Source organism: Schistocerca nitens, chromosome 6 (assembly GCF_023898315.1).
Source record: "Schistocerca nitens isolate TAMUIC-IGC-003100 chromosome 6, iqSchNite1.1, whole genome shotgun sequence".
Lineage (NCBI taxonomy): Eukaryota > Metazoa > Arthropoda > Insecta > Orthoptera > Acrididae > Schistocerca > Schistocerca nitens.
Window position 1 is genome coordinate 529,245,422 of NC_064619.1, and position 20,930 is coordinate 529,266,351.

General features: G+C 42.8%; 1 protein-coding gene across 5 annotated transcripts in view; it reads left to right on the top strand.

Annotated features, from left to right (window-relative positions):
- LOC126262566 (cytosolic carboxypeptidase 1-like) overlaps positions 1 to 20,041 on the top strand; it is a 524,760-nt gene extending 504,719 nt beyond the window's left edge. For 3 of the 5 annotated variants that reach the window (XM_049959267.1, XM_049959266.1, XM_049959268.1), the window contains exon 23: positions 19,623 to 20,041. In XM_049959267.1, coding sequence (XP_049815224.1) covers positions 19,623 to 19,722 — 100 coding nt within the window. In that variant the 3' untranslated portion in view covers positions 19,723 to 20,041. Of the gene's footprint in view, positions 1 to 3,963; positions 4,046 to 19,622 lie in introns of all 5 variants that reach the window. The other 2 variants (XM_049959269.1, XM_049959270.1) reach the window with 2 other exon arrangements.
- The last annotated feature ends 889 nt before the right edge of the window (positions 20,042 to 20,930 follow it).

A 20,930-nucleotide genomic window follows, 5' to 3' on the forward strand; every position in this document is an offset into this window, starting at 1 on the left:
GGTAGCTAGGTGCAGGCAGGAGGTTAGATGGAGGGTGGGGGCGGGAGGGGGGGGGGGGCAGAGGAAAAGGAGACAAGTAGAAAGACTGTGGGTGTGTTAGGAAGTGGATAAGACATTCCTTATTTCAGGGCATGATGTGAGATAGCTGAAACCCTGTCAGAGAATGTCCTTCAGTTGCTCCAGTCGTAGGTGGTACTGATTCGCGCGTGTGTGTGTGTGTGTTGGGGGGGGGGGGTTGGTCTGTTTTCGATGAAGATCTTGTTGGCCGAAAACTCACTTTCTGACAATCTTTTTTTGTGCCTATCTGCAACTCAGCATCTCCACTATATGGTGAGTAGCAACTACACCTTTCATAATATTGCTAGTTTAAACAGAAATACTTTTGTTACTTCTTTACCTGAGACTCTGCATAACAAAATTATTACAATGTTTTGCCCCTATAATTCTGTACAGCACATTTCAAATGCGACTTCATCATTTATAAAATTAAAACCATCTCTTACTTTAAATGTTAAAGAATTTTTAATTGGTATCTGGGAACCCCCCATGGATTTTGCTACTTTTACAAAAGCTACTGGCTACAACATAGTTCTTTAATTTGTTAAGGATTTTGATGCAGTCTTTTGTAAGCCAATGTTCACTTACGCAAAGGACTGATATATTTCTCCCTCCTGCCAAGAAAATTTGTAGATCATCAACTTTTCTTCTCTGCCATTCATATGTTTCATTGTAAGCTATTTTTGTTTAAATGCATCAAAAATGTGCTTTCACTGTTACCTATTGTCTTAAGAATGGATTTTCTAACAGATTTTTATCTTTTATTCTTTTAGGCAGCTTGTCACCTTCATACTCACATCTAGTTACCCTTATTGTCTATAATTCTGCACATGTCAATAAACATCTGCCTGGCCCACTGAGCAATTAGTTCTCTTGGTTCCTTCATGTAGGTTTTATTCATTTGCACCGCAGTGGTATATAATTTACTTTTATAATTTTTGATTGTTTAAAAATTCATTTATTCTTGTTTATTATGACCCATCTGCACAAAAAAGTTTTACCTGTAAGATCTTTTACAAGGATTTACTGTTTGTTATGTTTCTCTTTGTGATTATATCTGGAAACCTAATAGCTATTTCAGCTCTTCATCTACATTCACCATCTGCTGTGAGCTGTGTATACTAGCCTATACTTCTATACCCAATACTATGTGCACAGCTGGGAGCATGAGCAACTGCAACTCCTACATATTTACTGTCTGACACATCTATGGAGGCTTGATCCCATTTTAGTGGATGTGGATGATGCCGCATATCTGACGAGATAATTAGCTACCTATGTACATGGATATACCTACTTCTTGTGAGACTAAGGCAGTTATTTGCTTTTGATAACTTCTTGATTATTCTTGAGGAGGTGTTTTATAGGACACCATGTGAGGCCTTTGATAGAAAAAAATGACAAGTTTAACTACCTGCTGGGGCTTTCATGTGCTTTAGGTGCATTTTCCCATGTACTTAACATCTTCTATATCCTATTTTATTTGTGTTTTGGGCTTTTTGTGCATTAGACCATTTATTAGCTCATGAACATTTTATTGGCCATACTCCAATATATTTTACTCTTATCTCGTAGGACACTGCACAATGTTTTTTTCAAATTCTGACCACTGCGGTTTACCAGTAAGTTGTTTTATTTTTTCTTGCTAGTGCAATTTTGGTAAATTGGGGCTATGCCATTTATATGAAAGGTTGTATTTTTCACGTAGGTTAATCTGAAGATGCCTTGTGTAATGTGAAATGCTTCATTGGAGGATAAATAAAATTTTAAAAAATCCTGTTTTGGGACCAAGACTGTTCTTCTGTACTTTATAATGTGTCCCCCTCGGTATGAATACAAATTGTTCAGTCACACAAAACACCAAAATCGAGATAATATTTCCAGATGCATATGTGGCATTGTGATTGTGAAATGTCACTAGTATCAGTGTCATTTTAGGGGTACTTACATTTATTTTTAATTTTGATATTATTCCCCATTTCTAAGTCCATTTTGCAATATGATATTCAATACTTATCTCGGTAAATAGCTGGTGATTTGTGATATTGGACAATTGTTAAAAAATTTAAATACCACTTAGGTAAAATGAATATTTGTTCTGGAGTGAAGCTTAGGTCATCAACATATCTAAATAATTCTAATTTGAACAATGGAAACTCAAGGTAAGAATATACCACAAGGTAGGAAAAGATAGATTGTTACTTACCATAAAGAAGACACATTAAGTTGCAGACAGGCACAATTAAAAGACACTTACATGAACCTTTCAGCCGCAGGCTTCATCAGCGAAAGAGAAACACACACCATTCATACACGTTTGTTTATGTGTGTATATGAATGGTGAGTGTTTCTGTTTTTCTGATGAAGGCTGTGGCTGAAAGCTTCATGTAAGTGTCCTTTAATTGTGCCTGGCTGCAAATTAACATGTCTTCTTCACACTAAATAGCAGTCTATCTTTTCCTAAATTATTGTTAAGTCTAATTTGCATGCTCGGTAGCACCAAGATAAAAGTGAGTTGGATTTCACAAAGTTGACTCAACGTTACAAGTTAACACTACAGAAATATGTTCTAGTTGGTCCAAGAATTTCTCTTACACAGTCTTTCCAACTCCAGTTAACAGAAATGGAAGAAGATGTGAGCCTATTGGATATTCATTCACTATACTGATCCAAAATTTTATTTGTTGACCTCTCATTAATTGTGGGATTGAGATTGACATTAGCCCTACATTGATTTCAGTTGCCCCAGGTCTGGTAAGACAAGGGTCACATTATGTTCATTTTGCTGCAATGACAAATAATTAACCACAATGTGATGTCTGAAGTTAGCTGGACTCAATGTATGAAATCTCTCTGGGTGGTAGGATTGCAGGAGCTGTCCTCAGGATGTATTACAACATTACATTCAGTTGATTTTTCCAGTGTAGATGTTTATTGGGCATTCTGTTACATACTATTGCTTCAAAGTCGAGTATTCTCGACATTTTACTCATCAATAAAAAAATCAATCGAATGAACTTAAACTGTGACCTTTGCGTTATTGTTACTGTTTAGAGTGCCTCTCTTGTGCATTAAACAACACATTCACTAATCATAAGCATAGAGATCAAGATGGTTAAATCCCGTTTGAAAGAACTGTACATCATCCCAGTAGTGGCAGAGATAACTGTACACTCAAGGACCATCTTCTAATTAAGTAGATCTAATGAAATAGGTGGCCTAGCAGTAAGAACCATTAGAAGACTCCATCTTCAGAAAATTCTGTAACACTGTTTTTGTCAATAGTCATTACAGTTCAGTTTCTTGTTTCTTCTTTGAAGGTGAGTTTTATCAGTTACAAAAATTGTACTCACAAGATTCTTGAATTGGTATTGGATATACTACAACTTGTTATAACCATGTTGTTAGAACTGTCTGATAAGTTATCTTGAAAGAACATAAACAGTCTGGATAAAAGTAATGAATTTTACTGCAAAAGAGCTCATTCACTTATTATATCAATGTGCTGAACAATCATGTGCTTTAAGAAATTTATAGATTCAATTTTGGAGCATTATTTGACAGAAGCCTTATTTTCAATAAATTAATTGAAATTTCATTAAAATGTATATAGAAGACTGTCATAAGTGATGAACTGCACTATAAGCACTAATAAAGTAGGAAAAAAACACCGTAGGTAGAAATCTGTTCTGAGATACTTTTGCATGTATTTCTTTTGTAGTTCACAATTATGACTTCAATAAACTGAATAACTCTTTTCTTTCTATTCAAGCCAATTCTAAGCTTTATTACTTTATATTCAGTAGTTATATATTCAACACTTACATATTTCGTAATGTCTGATGTTATAATTGTTTTTCTGCCTGTGTATATTGTTTGATATATATCTCTTGTTTTTGTTGATAGCAGTACCTGTAAGATTACCCCTCATAGCCCCCATTCTATAACCAACTCCCCAGAAACAAGAAACACACAAGAAAGTTTAAAGGCAAGTATTGCATGATGCTGTGGCATGCCTTGTTTGGACTTCACAACAATAAATATGTACAGCATTGTTTCAGTAGAATCCTCCACATGCCATACTAGTTACCAGTATGAAAAAGTTATGGAGTTTCATTTTTCTAAGTAGACAGATCTAATACAAAAAAATGGTACTCTGGCAGCTACAAGCTCTTCACTTTATTAAAAAATGAGCAGGATGGTAGAGAAAAGATAAAGAAAGATACAACATGTAATATCAAACAATGTAAAATCCAGGATGGAATGTAACAATACGAGAGAAGGAAAGTTGCTACTCACCATATAGCGGAGATGCTGAGCTGCGATAGGCATAATAAAAAGATTCACACAATCATAGCTTTCGGCCATTAAGGCCTTTGTCAGCAGTAGACACACACACATACACACACGCGCGCACACACACACTCACACAAGAGCAACTTTCACACACATCTGCAGTCTCAGAGAGCTGAAACTACACCAGCTACCAGTTTCAGCTCTCTGAGACTGCAGATGTGTGTGCAAGTTGCACTTGCGTGTGTGTGTGTGTGTGTGTGTGTGTGTGTGTGTGTGTGTGTGTGTGTGTGTGTGTGTCTACTGCTGACAAAGGCCTTAATGGCCGAAAGCTATGATTGTGTGAATCTTTTTATTGTGCCTATCATGGCTCAGCATTTCCACAACATGTAATGTGTGTCAACTTCATACTTCCTGAAGAGCATGAAGGAAAAAAATCTTCCTGATTATGGAACGAGTCAAAAATTAATAAAGAAGCAAATGAAAAAGTTAAAAATTTATAACTTCAAAAATATTGCCAGTAACATTATGTGAATTCATGTAAATGGACCAAAAGACAAGGTATGCTTTTTAATATTGTTAGAGTTATTGCCATAACAATTCTTTTTTGATTGACAGAGAGCACTTGAGTTGTCCCAAAACTTCTCCCCATTGTTATTTCACGCGCAAATTTTTACTTTCATAATATATTTATAAACTATAAACTAAGCTGAAAACACTTTTATCTAAGATATAGCATACTTGCATTAATGGAAAATTTAACTCACATGAAACATAAATATTAAAAGCAAATAGTTGTCTCTTTGATTTCATTTTTTTTCCCCCTCTGAGTTATGAGAGTTAAACCTTAATCTCCAGTTAGTTCTGGTTTTGTGTCTGATTTGTGTGCACTGCATAATGAAATTGCTGTGATGTTACAGCCAACCCTGATTTATGCTAATCAAACATTGGAAAATCCAGGGTGGAATCTAACAATATTATGAAAAGGCAAGTTGTCACTCACCATATAGCAGAGATGCTGAATCGTAGATAGGTACAAAAAAAAAAGACTGTCACAAATAAAGCTTTCTGCCTGTAAGGTCTTTGACAAAAATAGACATCCCCCCCCCCCCCCCACACACACACACATGCAATTCATACACATGACTGGAGTCTCAGAAAACTCTAGCCACTCTGCGAGCAGCAGCACCAGTGCATGATAGGACTGGGTGGGGTAAGGAGGAGGCAGGGGAGGGCGGGGGAGGGGGAGGGATAGTAGGGTTAGGGGTGTAGGGGTGGCGGACAGTGAAGTGCTGTGGGAGCACGCAGGGACAAAGTGGAGATAGAGTAGGGCAGGTATGTGCAGTTGGTCAGAAGGATCCATATGGCACAGGCTGTGAAGCAGTCGTTGAAATGAAATGAAGGATGTCGTGTTTGGCAGTGTGCTCAGAAACCACGTGGTCTACTTGTTTCTTGCCCACAATTTGTCGGTGGCCATTCATGCGAACAGAGAGTTCGTTGGTTGTCATGCCCAAATATATGCAGCACAGTGGTTGCAGCTTAGCTTGTAGATCACATGTAGCCTTGCCTTTAATGAGATATGTGATGTTTGTGACCAAATTGGAGTAGGTGGTGTTGGGAGGATGGGACAGGTTTTGCATCTGAGTCAATTACAGGGGTATGAACCATGAGGTAAGGGGTTGGGAGCAGGGGTTGTGTAAGGATGGACAAATTTATTGTGTAGGTTCGGTAGGTAGCAGAATACTGCTGTGGGAGGGGTGGGAAGGATATTGGGCAGGACATTTCTTATTTCAGGGCACGACGAGATGTAGCCGAAACCCTGACGGAGAATGTAATTCAATGACTGCAGCAACTGAATTACGTTCTCCCGCCAGGGTTTTTACTACCTCTTGTCCTGCCCTGAAAATAGAAATGTCCTTCCCTGCAATATATCCTGCATTCCCATAATCCTCCTGGCCTCAACCTTCGTTAGTCATTGTCATCACCCATCCAGCCTCTCTGTTCCCTTTCCAGCATTATACAACCTTCATTCCACCATCGCACCCAAGTCCTTTTACTTCTCCCCTTTTCCACTAACCCCCTCCTCCTATCCCTCCCACTCCCTGCCCCAGCCTCCTTACCCACACTCAGTCGCCGTTTCCATCATGCACCACTGGTGCTGCTGCTCGCAGTGTGGCTACAGTTGCCAGAGACTGCAGGTGTGTGTGTGTGTGTGTGTGTGTGTGTGTGTGTGTGTGTGTGTGTGTGTGTGTGTATTTTTGACGAAGGCCTTACGGGCTGAAAGCTTTATTTGTGACTGTCTCTTTGTTGTGCCTATCTGTGACTCAGCATTTCTGATTTATGCTAACTTTGAGAGTGATGTAAATCATATATTCAGCCTATACTTGGTTCATTGATAACTCTGCCTCAATGAATATTTAAAAAAAAACTAGTTTTAGGTACGTGCTTACAGACTGCAAGATCACACATAGACATAGTTACTGCATATAAAAATAAAATCCTGGGCGTTCCAATTGACAGCATGCTGAACAGAGAATACTGTGTTCTGGTGATGCAAGAGACTGCTCTCAACAATAATTGCTTTGAGAGGCTGTTGCCTTGACATAGCCTGCATATGATTACAATAACTTACCTTTTACTTAAAACGTTTAATAAGGAATTGTGCTTTTTGATGGTCAGATGATTCTTGTAACTTATTTTGAAATTGAGCAGTGCAGTTGATGTTCTGTATCTCAATAAAATAATTTTATATCTTTTGATGAGTATTTGTCTTGGATCTTCATTTTCTCATCTGCTATGAGTAATAATTCATTGACATTTGTGATTTCTTTTAGAGAACTGAAATCTGTTCCATTACCAGAGGAGTAGTCATTCCTGTTTGTTCTGATATAATATGTCCGTTTCTAATTTTTGTTAGCATGCCTTATGATTTTCATTTTGTCGTTTCGTCTGGTTTTCATCTGTTACTTATGCATGACTTAAATTTTATGTTAGAATATTGTAAAATTCTGCTTTGCTTCTACATTTCTGATGAATAACACCTTAGTATAGATATGAGTCTACTAATGATGCAAACTCTTTCACATACCAGATGCAAACACTTAATTATCACTGAGGTTAAATGTTCAAAACATTTTTCCCATTATCATCTTTCTAATGAATTTAACTTCTTTGAAGACTTTTTTATAATGAAAGCTTAACAGAGAGCAGTTCTTCTTTCCTCTGCTTCCTTGCATTCTCTTATGGAAAAGAAATTTTGTTACAGACACGTCAGAGAAATGAAACAATTTGAAGTTCACACATCTATTGAAGAAAAAATATGACACATATTGAACGCTGTTATTTTGTTAGCCTTTGGTTAATATTTTATTGTCTGCTTTTTTGGATGAAATTTAGTGGTAAAAGGGTTTTTACTGCCTAGACTGATATAGTTCATAATGTGACTGCTTTGTGAGAGTCTGGGTGACTAATGTATCTGAAGCATTCATTTATGGTGATCTATAGATTCCATAAAGAAGCAGAACCTTAAGGGGTGCAAAATGAATCAACAGTGTGATCATTATTGTAATGAAAATGCAGAGTCAAAAGATGACAGAGTCTTTTTACCACACCATATTTAAAATTTTTATACATAGCTATTCATATACTCCATATTTCAGGTTTTATACATAGCTATTCATATACTCCATATTTCAGGTCAGCAAAATTATATATTGATTGCTACCAAATGCACAAAAAAGTAGATCTAATAATTACTTTATTGGCTTGCTTTTTCTATTCTAGTTTGCCAGAGTTTAATAAATTATAATTTAGTATTTATTTATTTATTTTATTGCAATATGTATTCGTAGATCCAGTTCTGCGTTTTAACACATGGATGTGGAACGAGTCAAAAACATTTAGTTCATTATTACATTAGTTTCCATAAGGACAATAAACAAAGATTAATAAAACAAGGAGGAAACACAATCGGTAGGATAAAATTACACTCACAAGCAGAGTTCCACTTTGTTTGTGAATATAAAATCTTTCTTGACTTTTAATCCATACATATTAGAAAAGTGTGTGTGTGTGTGTGTGTGTGTGTGTGTGTGTGTGTAAGTATGCTTGCATGTATGTTCCTAAATGACTGGACCTATTTCAACTAAACTTGATATAAATATATCGTACTGTCAAGTGACTATAATTATGGGATAGAAAGCACCCCCATACATATCACAGGGCTGTGAGTGAAAAGAAGCATAGCCCACAATGCGTGACTTCCCAACTTGATTCACCCAGTATTTGAGTATGAGACCACTTAGCAACCTGCAACAAATTTTATACATAATTTCAAATCTTAACAAAATGTTATCTCGCTGACAACCCCTACAAAGCGATCAAAGGAAAAATGTTTGTTGCGTACTACTTTTCTGCTGTTCATGCAGTAAAAGTACAGCATGAGGCATAACATTACTATTAATGACACACTTTGCAGATGGCATGCACATATACCACTGAATGTAACTGCAAAATTATATCCTTGGAAAACACACAGTTCTTGAGATATGACGTCATAAACAATGAGATGCAGGGAAAACTGCTGTATCATGTGTGACATTTAAATTTATTACTTTGTCGCTACTAGCTCTATTGACAACACATTGTGCAGACAGTATCCACAAATACCACTAAATGTTCTATGAAATTATAATATTGTACAACACAGAGTTCAAGAGATATGACATCATAAACATTAAGCACAAGGCCAGACACTTTGTGGCATATGTGTGTATGGACAGCTGTAAATAAATACCTGGGCAATGCTGGGTACTCTGCTAGTATCCAGTATAGTATCTCCTGTTAATGATAACAAGAAGAATTAATTTCTGTGTCCACAAAAAATCACACTTTTCTTAATGCTTTGCTGCACATGTCACCCTCTTTATCATCCCACTTCTGCTGCTCAGGGCCATTTGCTTTTTATATTACTCAGTGTGTTTCCCCTTTCTTATTCATTTTTGTCTAGAAATGGAAGAGTTCAGTGGAAAAATTTTCATGTTGTGAACCATAATTTTGAAGGATTTTATTTCATGATTTATATTTTTGATGATGCATGGTAGATGGGAGCAAAGAGTTTTAGTAGTATTAGCTCAGGATTGGGGGGGGTGGGGGGTGGATTGCTAATGGTGATTACCTACTAAATGTTCTAGTTTTCTTCAAAGTGGTTCTGAACTAATAAGTCTGTGTCTGGTGGGCCAGGATGCGGGTTCATTTTGTGAAGATATTTCTTCTACGTGTGCCAGCTGTATATGCTGTTGGCGAGAGAAGTCACTGAAATGCAATACTCATGCACGCATATTCACTTTGTGAACTTGGCCAGGTTACAAACAGATCATTGCTGGATTCAGGGAGAATAAATGATATTGAAAATATGTTCTAACCCAAGAACACTAATTTTTTGCCCAAACAGTACATACATATGGTAGACAAGCTATAATACAATTAACAATACACAAGTGGCTGGCGGAGCCTTGTGCTCTAGCCTATATATTTATTAGTCCCAACAGGGGGTGCAGCTGGCAGGCTGTGCACACAATTGCTGTCATATTAGCAGGCTGGGTGGCCTTTATTGGCTGAATCAAGCACGAACTTCACACATGAACTATGAAGCAGCGCATACACATAACTGGTAGTTACAGCACTCCTCTTCCTTTGCAAAGAAGTGAGCACTGTGATCACATCCATTTCTTCTGTACTCGATGTAAGTTGTTGAGTCAGGTGACACACTGCCACCAGTGCATAGGGTCGGAATTGGCATGAGCATTTACAGGTGCGGCACCCACCCGCCCCCTGTGAGATACCATATGGTAGGACAAGTGACACAGGTGCAGCATCCATATCCAGGGAAGGAGGTTGAAGTGAAGGCAGTGCGACAGGCAACATTAGCTGCAATGGAGGCAACAGCAATGGAGAAATGATCGTACGGCATTATTGACTCTGACAGTGAGGGGACTGAGGTCCCGTCGTGACCCCCGACAGCTGAAGGGGCACCCACAACAGAGGAGACAGTTGTGAAAACACCAGCAGTAACTATGGAGAAAGTGAGATCACTGGCCACAAGGGGCTGGCGGAGGTGCACCTGATGCGCAGCCACCCAAGTGAGGTTGTGGTGGGTTAATGTGTCGTGATGCCCTCTCCTCAGCCATGCGGATGACGCAGAAGCGTTGGTCACAGGTACTCTTGATTACTACCGGCACTCATTTCGGCCAATGGCCAAACCCCCATGCCCAAACAACTGTGACAGACCAGAAGTATTGTGGTGCTGGTGCTGTCGGATGGGCTGGCATCAGCTGAAGCAGATGTAACAGAGTCTGAGGATGATGACTGTGCAACAGTTCTACCAGAAATACTTCTAGTAACACTTCCAAAACATGTTTTTCATCTGAGTCTCGACTGAGGGTGGAAAGGAGGAGCCATGAGATGGTGAACACCACATTAAAAAAAAAAAAAAAAAAAAATTCAGATTCGTGAGATGTGAACTGGGTGTCATTGTCAGTAATGACGTATATGGAAGATGTTTCTCCATCGAAAAAATTTTTGACAAAGGAGAAATTGTTGTCACTGCAGAAGTAGACAGACAATATACCACATACAGAAACTCAGAACAAGCATCAATTACAAGCCAGTAGAATTTCAGAAAAGGTCCCATAAAATCTACATTAATTCTTTTCCAAGGAAGGCTGTGGATCCAGCCACTATGACAAAGGACGACAGGAAGCCACCTGATGGGTGGCACACTGAGGGCAGGTTGCAACAACTCGCACTATTTCTCTGTCAGTGCCTGGACAAAAAGGAGACTGCATGCCAATGTATTTTTATGTGACACATCCCAGTGGTCCACATGTAATAAATGCATAACCTCACATCAAAGGGTCAAAGGGAGGACGGGACTACAACCTGAGGAGCGGGGTCCTCTGTAGATGACAGCAGCACTCTGCCCCATACAGAAGGATGTTTTTGTAATATAAAATAATTTCTCAAAGGATCAGCCAGCTGTTGTACAAAGCAAAACAGGTAACCTTACTTAAAGCGGGTTCCTCAGCCACTGTGGCTGCAATTTTAAAAGTGTGGGCACTGCTGAAAAGTGACAAAATAAGGAGCTGATTGCAGCTTAGGTTTCAAAAACTTGTATGCCCGGTCACAAGCTGGTAACCAGTGGAAAGAAACATCTGTATAATAATGTGTGGAGAGGTTGTAACACAGTAGCAGCCTCCAGATTGAATTTGTGACAGTACACAATTTTGCCTAAAAATACCTGTAACTCCTTGATGGATGAGGGATGTGGAAACATGGCAATAGCATCAGTATGCTGGAGCAGTGGTTTAATGCCAGCGTGTGACACTTCAAAGCCCAAATAAATAATTGATGGTTGAAAAGACTGTGTCTTATCCATATTGAACTTTAACTCTGCCAACTGTGAAACAGAAAACAGAGCATGAAGGTTTTGCAAATGTTCCTCTGTAGAGGCACCAGACGCTACTATATTATCTAAATAGTTGATGTGGCCTGAAACTGATGCAATAAGTTGCTCTAAAAAGTGTTGAAAAGTAGATGATGCATTTGCCATACCAAAAGGCAAACGCTGGTATCGACAAAGCCCAAATGGGGTAGTTTGGATTCCTCACTGATTGGCAACTGTAAATATACCTCTCCCAAGTCAATCTTTGGAAAATAGTGCCACTCCCCCCAGCGATAATTTGCTAATAGCTCATCAGGGCGTGGTAAAGGATAGGTATCAATGATTGACTGTGCATTAATAGAGTTTTAAAAATTATCACAGAGGTGTTATTCACTGGTAGGTTTTTTGACTATCACCAGAGGTGCTGATCCTTCACTGGAAGAAAGAGGTCAAATAACGTCAAGGCATTGAAGATGATCCAATTGTGCTTTTACCTGATCCTGTGAAGTTACCAATACCGGGTGAGCCTGGAAAAACAGGGTGGGCAGACTATTTCATTGTAATATAAGCTTGAAATTCTGTAGCAGAACCCAGTTCTGGAGAAAATAGAGAGGAATATTTGGCACTAGAAACAAAATACTCTTCATCATCAATGGAGAATCCAAACAGTTTAAAAGGGCCCAAATCAAACAGATTTTCAGTGTAAGCATTGTCCACAACCAGGAATGTTAATGAACGATGAACGATAGCCTTGTAAGTCACAGGTGCAGAAAAAATGTCCAAGAATGGGATTCTGTTATTTGTTATAACTTGCCAGCCTGTGACACTGGAGTCACAGGGGGAGAATACAAGTCCACTTAAGTCTGAGAATTCAGCAATACTGCTGCTGCACCCATGTCCACCTGCATTCTCAATGACTTGTTAAACACACACACTTCAATGTGTAACTTCCTTTGAAACACCATCACTGCTGACACATTGTTCAGTCCATGCTCATTTCATCCTCGCTCAGATTTGGAAAGGAGTTACATACAGAAGCAACATGTCCTTTCTTATGGCACTTATTACATGTTACACTGCTTGGGACTTGCTGTCCATTAGTGTTGAATGAAGCAGTATTGGCATGAAGGCAGTAGAGCATGAAGCTGTCACTGTTGTGACTCTGACTGTTGTTTTCACAAATGCTGATTACTTACATGATGCTGAGATGTCTGCTGGACAGCTGCAATAGTGTGTATGTTTCCTTTCAAACTGACTGAACGCTGGAAGGGGTGAGAGCAACTGATTTCTGAAACTTAAGACCAGGCCTCTATCTGGCCACCTGCAGCCAATGAAACTTCAAATGACTGAGCTATGTTCACTAATGCCATAAGCTCACTCTTGAACTTCCCTACCAGGAGCAAACAGTATGATTGCATCACGAACCTTCTGATCAGCATAGGATTCCTTATGAATGTTTGTCACAAAATACAACAGCAGCTAAGTCCATGTAGTCCAGCTGCCAATGCCTTGTATGACTGTTTTGGCCACTTTAGGCACTGGTAAAACTGCACATGAGTAGCAGTAACTAAGTATATTTTCAGTGATAGGTAGAAAGTAACTCTCATATCAGATCAAAAGAAAGACTTGGGGGGGGGGGGGGGGGGCCAAGCTTCCACAACAACTGATATCTGTGAGGTGAAATCCCTGACAGAAAAAAGGGCCTTGCACAAGTTTAAATCTGTTACCCCAAATGCCTGGAAATGTTGCCACGGGCATTTATTAGAAGCACCCCAGACTTCTGCAGCATCATCGCATACAGGGAACTGCAGTGGATATGTTGTTCGCAGAACCACAGGTTATACCAGTGTAGTAGCTAAAGTAGAAGTAGCAACTGTCTGTACCCGCTGTTGCTCAAGAAGGGATTTAAGCACTGCCTCCATGAAAAGTAAACTCAAAGGACTAATGATTGAAGTGGAACACGTGGAGTCAAATCCCATCCACATCACCAAAAAGTGTTCTGACCCAAGAACCCTGTAATTTATTGCTTGAACAATACACACTCCTAGAAGACAAGGTACAATAAAATACTCCGGCCTCTATATTCATTAGTTCCAACAGGGGGCACAGCCAGCAGGCTGCATATGCAACTGTTTCTGTATTAGCAGGCCGGGTGTCTTCTAGTGACCAAATCAAGCACAAACTTCATGCTCAAAATGTGGAGCTGTGCACACGCAAAAATGTTAGTTACAGCAAAAAGCCTGTAATCCAGTCTCCATGTTCTCTCTCTATACCTTGGCTGCTGATTCTCCACCATTTGATTATTCTTTGCTGTTTCCGCATTACTGCTCAGTTCTTCCATTCCCTCTGTAGTAACACTGTTCACGTTTACGTCGCACTTCACTTAGCGTAGGCCGGGACTGTGTCCTAGGCATGCCCGATGTTGACTGACTGGGCACGGCCCGTGCTGCTGGAGTTGTTGTTGTTATTCTTGTTGTTACGCCGGCAGAGGTCGCGTCCAAATTCTCGCATGCCCTCTGGTGGACGGGACTCTACTTGCGGCAACTACCGCCCGTGACGCGCCGTGCCAATGTGCGCCTCCCGCGATCTTTCTGGTGGCTACTACACTCCTCCTCCTTCGGGGGGTGAAGCCACTGTGATCCACTGCGTCGGAAGGTGGAGCGTCGGGCAGGAGCGATGACCTCCACATCCATTGGATGGCCGGAGTCGAGGGGATCTGCCAACCCTCGAGCTGGAACCTTCGAATACGGCTGGAAGTGACCCACACGAAGAGGCCCCCGTCGTCCCACAACCGGAGCTCGGGACAGAACGGGTGACAAGCTGTCGAACTCCGGATCCGTTCCACCTCGGGAGGGGCAAGACCCAGTGGTGGGGACGAAGGGGAAGGGACAACCACAGGTGAACTAGCCCCCTGAGAAACCGAACCTGCTAGGGGTGCCGGCTCTCGCTGGGGCATCTCGAATGATGGCGATGCCGGAGCTGGAGCTACTGGATGCTGCCAAGGCTGAGAACCATCGCAGTGCAGCAGAGTCACAGCGGGGAGAGGAGGTAACGTCCCCTGTGAAACCAATACAGGTGCCGGCAATGGGGAAGCCGGTGTCCGAGAGGTCGGAGGGTGGGTGCCCGAACGTGGACGTAGCTGATTTTGGTGACGACATACCACCCGATCCCCCGCCTGCAAGGTATAGAGCCGGCGGCCATTTCAGCGCAGGACCACCGCCGGTATCCAACGTGGATTGCGACCAAACCCACGGGCCCAGACCGACATACCCAGTGGAAAGCCAGGTACTTCGTTTTGTGAAGACTGGCGAGGACCAGGCCGGAGGAGGTGCAGCAGAGTCCTAGGTTGACGCCCATGGAGGAGCTCTGCGGGGCTGCGGTCGCCCATTGGTGTGGTCCGGTATGCCGTCAAGAAAAACGTCAAGGCTTCCTCTGCAGGAAATTCGTGCACATACTTTTTCATCTGCGTCTTAAATGTGCGCACCATGCGCTCGGCTTCCCCATTCGATTGTGGATGGAAGGGGGGAGAGCAAACGTGCCGAATACCGAAGCACCTACAAAAATCCTGGAAGGTCTGCGAAATAAACTGCGGTCCATTGTCTGAGACCAGGGTGATTGACAGACCTTCCACAGAAAAGATTTTTGCTAGTGCCTGGATTGCAACTTCTGAAGTGGTTGAGGAGCAGCGAACCACATATGGGAATCGGGAATAAGCATCAATGACAATGATCCAAAAGCCATTGAGAAACGGGCCCGCAAAATCGATGTGAACACGTTCCCATGCTTGTGTTGCCGGCGGCCATGAAGAGAACGCTGCCCTGGGAGATGCTTGTTGGCTCGCACACTGGGAACAGGCGGCCACCAAGTGCTCAATTTCTCTGTCAATACCGGGCCAGTACACATGTCTGCGAGCCAAGGTTTTAGTACGGGAAACACCCCAGTGCCCCGCATGTAGTAACGTGAGGACCTCCCTTCGTAAACCTGCAGGAACAACCACGCGAGGAGCTGTATCATCGGTAGCCAGAAGGAGAACTCCTTCCAAGACCGAGAGGCGGTCTCGTAGAAGAAAATAATTACGAAGAGGGTCCGAGGCCCGGCCTGGAGGGCGGGAGGACCACCCCTGCTGAATGAGGCGAACTACTTGCCGGAGAACTGGGTCAGCCGCCGTTTCCCTGGCGACTCGAGAACTAGTGATCGGAAAGCCATCAACTGCTTGGCGGGATGCCACATCCAAATGAAAACACATAATCTCCTCTCGATCGAACGTAGGATCCGGGCCCACCGGAAGACGGGAAAGAGCGTCGGCGTTGGCATGCTGTCCTGTAGGGCGAAAATGAATGTCATAATGGTACTTAGAGAGGAACAAGGCCCAGCGCTGTAGTCTGTGGGCCGCCCTATCCGGAATCTGAGAGGTGGGGCCAAATAACGATATTAACGGCTTATGGTCAGTGATTAACTGAAACTTCGTGCCATACAAGAAAGGGTGAAACTTGGTAACAGCGTAGACAATGGCCAAAGCCTCTTTTTCCACCTGGGAGTAATGGGCCTGCGCGGGACTAAGCGTTTTAGATGCAAACGCCAGTGGTTGCTCGGAACCGTCTGCCTTGCGATGGGCCAGGACCGCCCCCACCCCATACTGCGAAGCATCTGTAGCCAGGACCAACGGCTTACGGGGATCAAAAGTAGCCAAACAAGGGGCTGAAGTGAGGAGGCCCTTCAACGAGGTGAACGCTCGCTCGCATGCAGGCGACCAATCAAAAGGAACACCCTTGTGCAGAAGGCAGTACAGGGGGTGGGCTATAGTGGAAGCCCTGGGAATGAACCGGTGGTAATAGGCTATCTTGCCTAAAAAAGCTTGTAACTCTTTCAGCGAAGTGGGCCGAGGAAGGTTGACGATACCTTGGACCAAACTTCCTAGTGGCTGTATGCCATGCCGAGATATGGTGTAGCCCACATACTCAATGGACGGTTGGAAGAAGGTTGACTTATGCAGGTTGCAACGCAAGCCCACAGACCTGAATTTGAGAAAGAGGGTGCGAAGGTTGTGCAAGTGTTCCTTCGTGCTGCGGCCTGTGACAATTATGTCATCCAGGTAATTAATACAATGAGGGATTGTCGACATGACATGCTCAAGATAACGCTGGAATATCGCCGGGGCACTGGATATTCCAAAAGCCAACCGCTGGTATTGGTAAAGGCCAAACGGGGTGTTGACGACCGCCAGCCGTTTGGAGTCCTCATCAAGAGGTATCTGATGATAAGCCTCCGACAGATCGATTTTCGAATAATATTGGCCACCCGCCACGGCGGAGAACAATTCATCAGCACGAGGCAAAGGATAGGTGTCCACCACCAATTGGGAATTAATGGTGGCCTTGAAATCGCCACAAAGACGTAAGTTTTCTGAGGGCTTCTTGACAATAACGAGGGGCGAAGCCCACTCACTGGAAGAAACGGGAAGAACGACCCCTAGGGCTGTCAGCCGGTCTAGCTCTTCCTTTACCTGAGGGCGGAGAGCCAAGGGGATCTGTCTCGCGCGTAGAAAACGCGGGCGAGCCGACGCCTTCAACGTTAAGTGAGCTTCAAAATCGGAAACACGCCCCAGGCCCTCCTCAAAAATATCTGGAAAGTCTGAGATCAAAGATTCCAATGAGTGATAGGGAACGTCTTCGGAGACCAACTGTATGGTGTCAGCAATAGAAAAACCGAAAGCCTGAAAGGCATCCGGGCCAAAAAGGTTAGCGGAGCTCGCATCACTGACAACAATAAAAGTAATAGGCCGAGTGACTGATTTGTAAGTCACGTCGGTAGTGAATTGACCCAGTAGGGGAATGAACTGTTTACCATAACCGCGTAGACGCCGGTAAACTGGCGCCAACGGGGGCGATCCAAGGTCGGAATAAGTTTGTGCATTCAACAATGAAACTGCCGCCCCCGTATCTACTTGCAGTTGTAACCGGCGCGACCGAACCGACACCTCGATAAAGAGTTTGTGGGCCGATGCGTCGGGAGCCTGGCCCGACGAAACTTCCTGAATGTCAACGTCCATGTCCCCTGTACTTGCTTCCTTCGATGCCTTTGAGGCTGAGCGGCAAACTTTAGCAATGTGACCTTTTTTATTACATTTGTGACAAACGGCCCAACGCTGGGGGCACTCTGACCGATCGTGATGTATATAGCACGACGCACAGGACGGCAACAGGGGCCGGCGGCCGGAATTCTGTTTACGCGCCGTGCGGGAGCGGCCGTAACGGCTGGATTGTACCGCTCGCACGTCGTCCACCCCGGACACAGTGGATGCGGCCGCGCCGCCCTGAACCTCCGCGACGTCGCACCACGCTTCCAGCTGTTGACCTGCTGCGTGAGAGACTTCATACGATTGAGCAATGGACAGGACTTCCTCGAGGGAAGGGTCTTCTAACTGCAGGGCCCGTTGCCGGACCTCCCTATCAGGGGCCGAACGAACAATGACGTCGCGTACCATAACGTGGGCATACGACTCTCGCGACTGCTCCGTGACAAAATGACACTTGCGACTAAGACCGTGCAGGGTAGCGGCCCACGCCCGGTAAGACTGATGGGGCTGTTTCTTGCATTGATAGAACTCGACCCTAGCCGCCACAACATGCGTGCGGCGGCGATAATAGGAAGACAGCAATGAACACAATGCGTCAAAAGACAAGGACGAGGGTTCCTGCAACGGCGCTAGCTGCCGCAAAACTTGATACAGCGAGGGAGATATCCAAGACAAGAAGAGAGCACGACATACCTCCGCCTCGGCAACATGAAACGCCTGGAAATGCTGCCGAAGGCGATGTTCATATGCGTCCCAATCCTCCGCCGTCTCGTCATACGGGGGAAAGGGAGGAGGGAACTGCGCCGGAGCAGACGGCGTGGAGAGCAATGCCGGAAGCACTTGTTTCATGGTGGCCATGAGTTCCGTCTGCTGCGCAACCAAAACTCGCACCAAATCCTCCATGCCGTGGAGAAACTGCGAAACCGGAACAACGACGCAACACGCGAAAGAACGACCCTACTCGTCGCCAATTGTGTAGTAACACTGTTCACGTTTACGTCGCACTTCACTTAGCGTAGGCCGGGACTGTGTCCTAGGCATGCCCGATGTTGACTGACTGGGCACGGCCCGTGCTGCTGGAGTTGTTGTTGTTATTCTTGTTGTTACGCCGGCAGAGGTCGCGTCCAAATTCTCGCATGCCCTCTGGTGGACGGGACTCTACTTGCGGCAACTACCGCCCGTGACGCGCCGTGCCAATGTGCGCCTCCCGTGATCTTTCTGGTGGCTACTACACCCTCTCAATGTAGTATTATGCCATGCATTTTGACACCACTCTTACTCCCAATCCCTTGCCATAGAGGTCATGTCCCTGTGAAAGACCCATGTGCACAAACTGTCCCAAGCATCTACCCAGCACACCTATTCTGTTTCCATCACAGCCATATCCTATGCCGTCAGAGGCCATCAAGGTCACTTGTGAAAACAGTTATGTTACACATCAACTCCTCTCCAACTTCTGTCTTTTGCATGGGTATGACACCAGCTAACTGTTCACATATGTAAATGTTCACTTTTAAGTGGGAAGGAAGGGGAGGAATACACACTCTTTGTTATTAGTCTATTAGTCTCTTTGCTCCGAGGAAGGACCAAAAAGCGTAGCCACAAGTTCAGTCTTATTTATGTCTGTATATCGACAATGTTACTCCTTCAGTTGTTTATAAATGATACTTTCTTTCAATATAACATCCATTAATGTGGAGATTGCTAACTGACCTGAAATACAATTATTTTGTCAATTTCTGATTTTTTTTCCAGGTGTGAAATACTTTCGCCAGGAAGCCAAGATGATGCAGCTAGTGATTCTCCAGACCATAGTGACAGTAGTGAATTTGATGATGAAGAATATCATAGCTAGGTGCCTGATTGCAGCTATCAAAACATGTGATGTTTGGTTTTTATATATTAACTAATATGTACCTTGTCAGTGTGTTCAAAAATTATTTGTCTTTTGTATAGTGTTTCAATGGGATGTGAAAATGTATAAATCCTTCCATTGTTCAGTGCATTTCAAAAAGAATAGCTTGTGGGAATACCTGTGTAGTGAAATATTGCTTTTGTTTGTTGTTGTTGCACTTCTGATACCTCGTCCACTAATATCTCTGTTATAGATGAAGTAATTCAATATTTCCATTTTATGCTTCCAAGGAATAAAACAAGAATGTGTGTACTGTGTATATTATAGCTGTCAAGGCACTGTTGTGGTATTCTACAACCTATATGGATTCATAATTGTTTGTGACATTTTTCCCCCCCCATCTCTTCCTTTGAATTTCATGTAACATTTATATTTTGGTTCCAGAGAAGGAACCATTGGTTACAAAACTGAGAGATACATGCTATTTTCTTTTGTGTTAAATAATAACTGAGCTTCCTTTCCTTGTATCATATGATTGCATTTCTTACTTACATGGAAGGTTCTACATAATAAGAATGAATTTGATAGCACCTCATAGGTTTTCTGTAGTTGCAATAATATGAAGTAGGATAGACAGCTATTCACCACGTAGAAGAAGGATCGAATGGCGGACAGGAACATTTGAAAGTATATTTTTGGGTATTATTAAGTCGTCGACTAAGTTTTTCTTCAAATGCAGATGGAGACGCACGTGCGCGCGCGCGCGCGCGCGCACGCACGCACGCACGCACGCACGCACACACACACACACACACACACACACACACACACACACACACCTCTATATGACAAGTATAAGTTCTGTCTTCTGGTCAGACAGACGAAACAATAAGTAGGAGGTGCTTATGACACTTCCCATCTGGAAGGATGCAGCAAACTGAAAAAGGAATAAGTGATTTTTACCACTGCAAAAAGGTGTCGCAAGAAGATATTATGATGCAGGGATTGAAGCTAATACTAATACATAGAGAGATCACACTGTAAATTGCCAAATTGCCACATTGTAAAGAGCAAATAGTGAAATGCCAATTTTTTGAGGAACTATCATTGCAGTTTGTGAACAATGATTGGAATCGCACCCCATGTATTATTTCACAAGAACAATTCATTCACAGACAAAAACATAATGTTTGTGGTAATTATCAAGT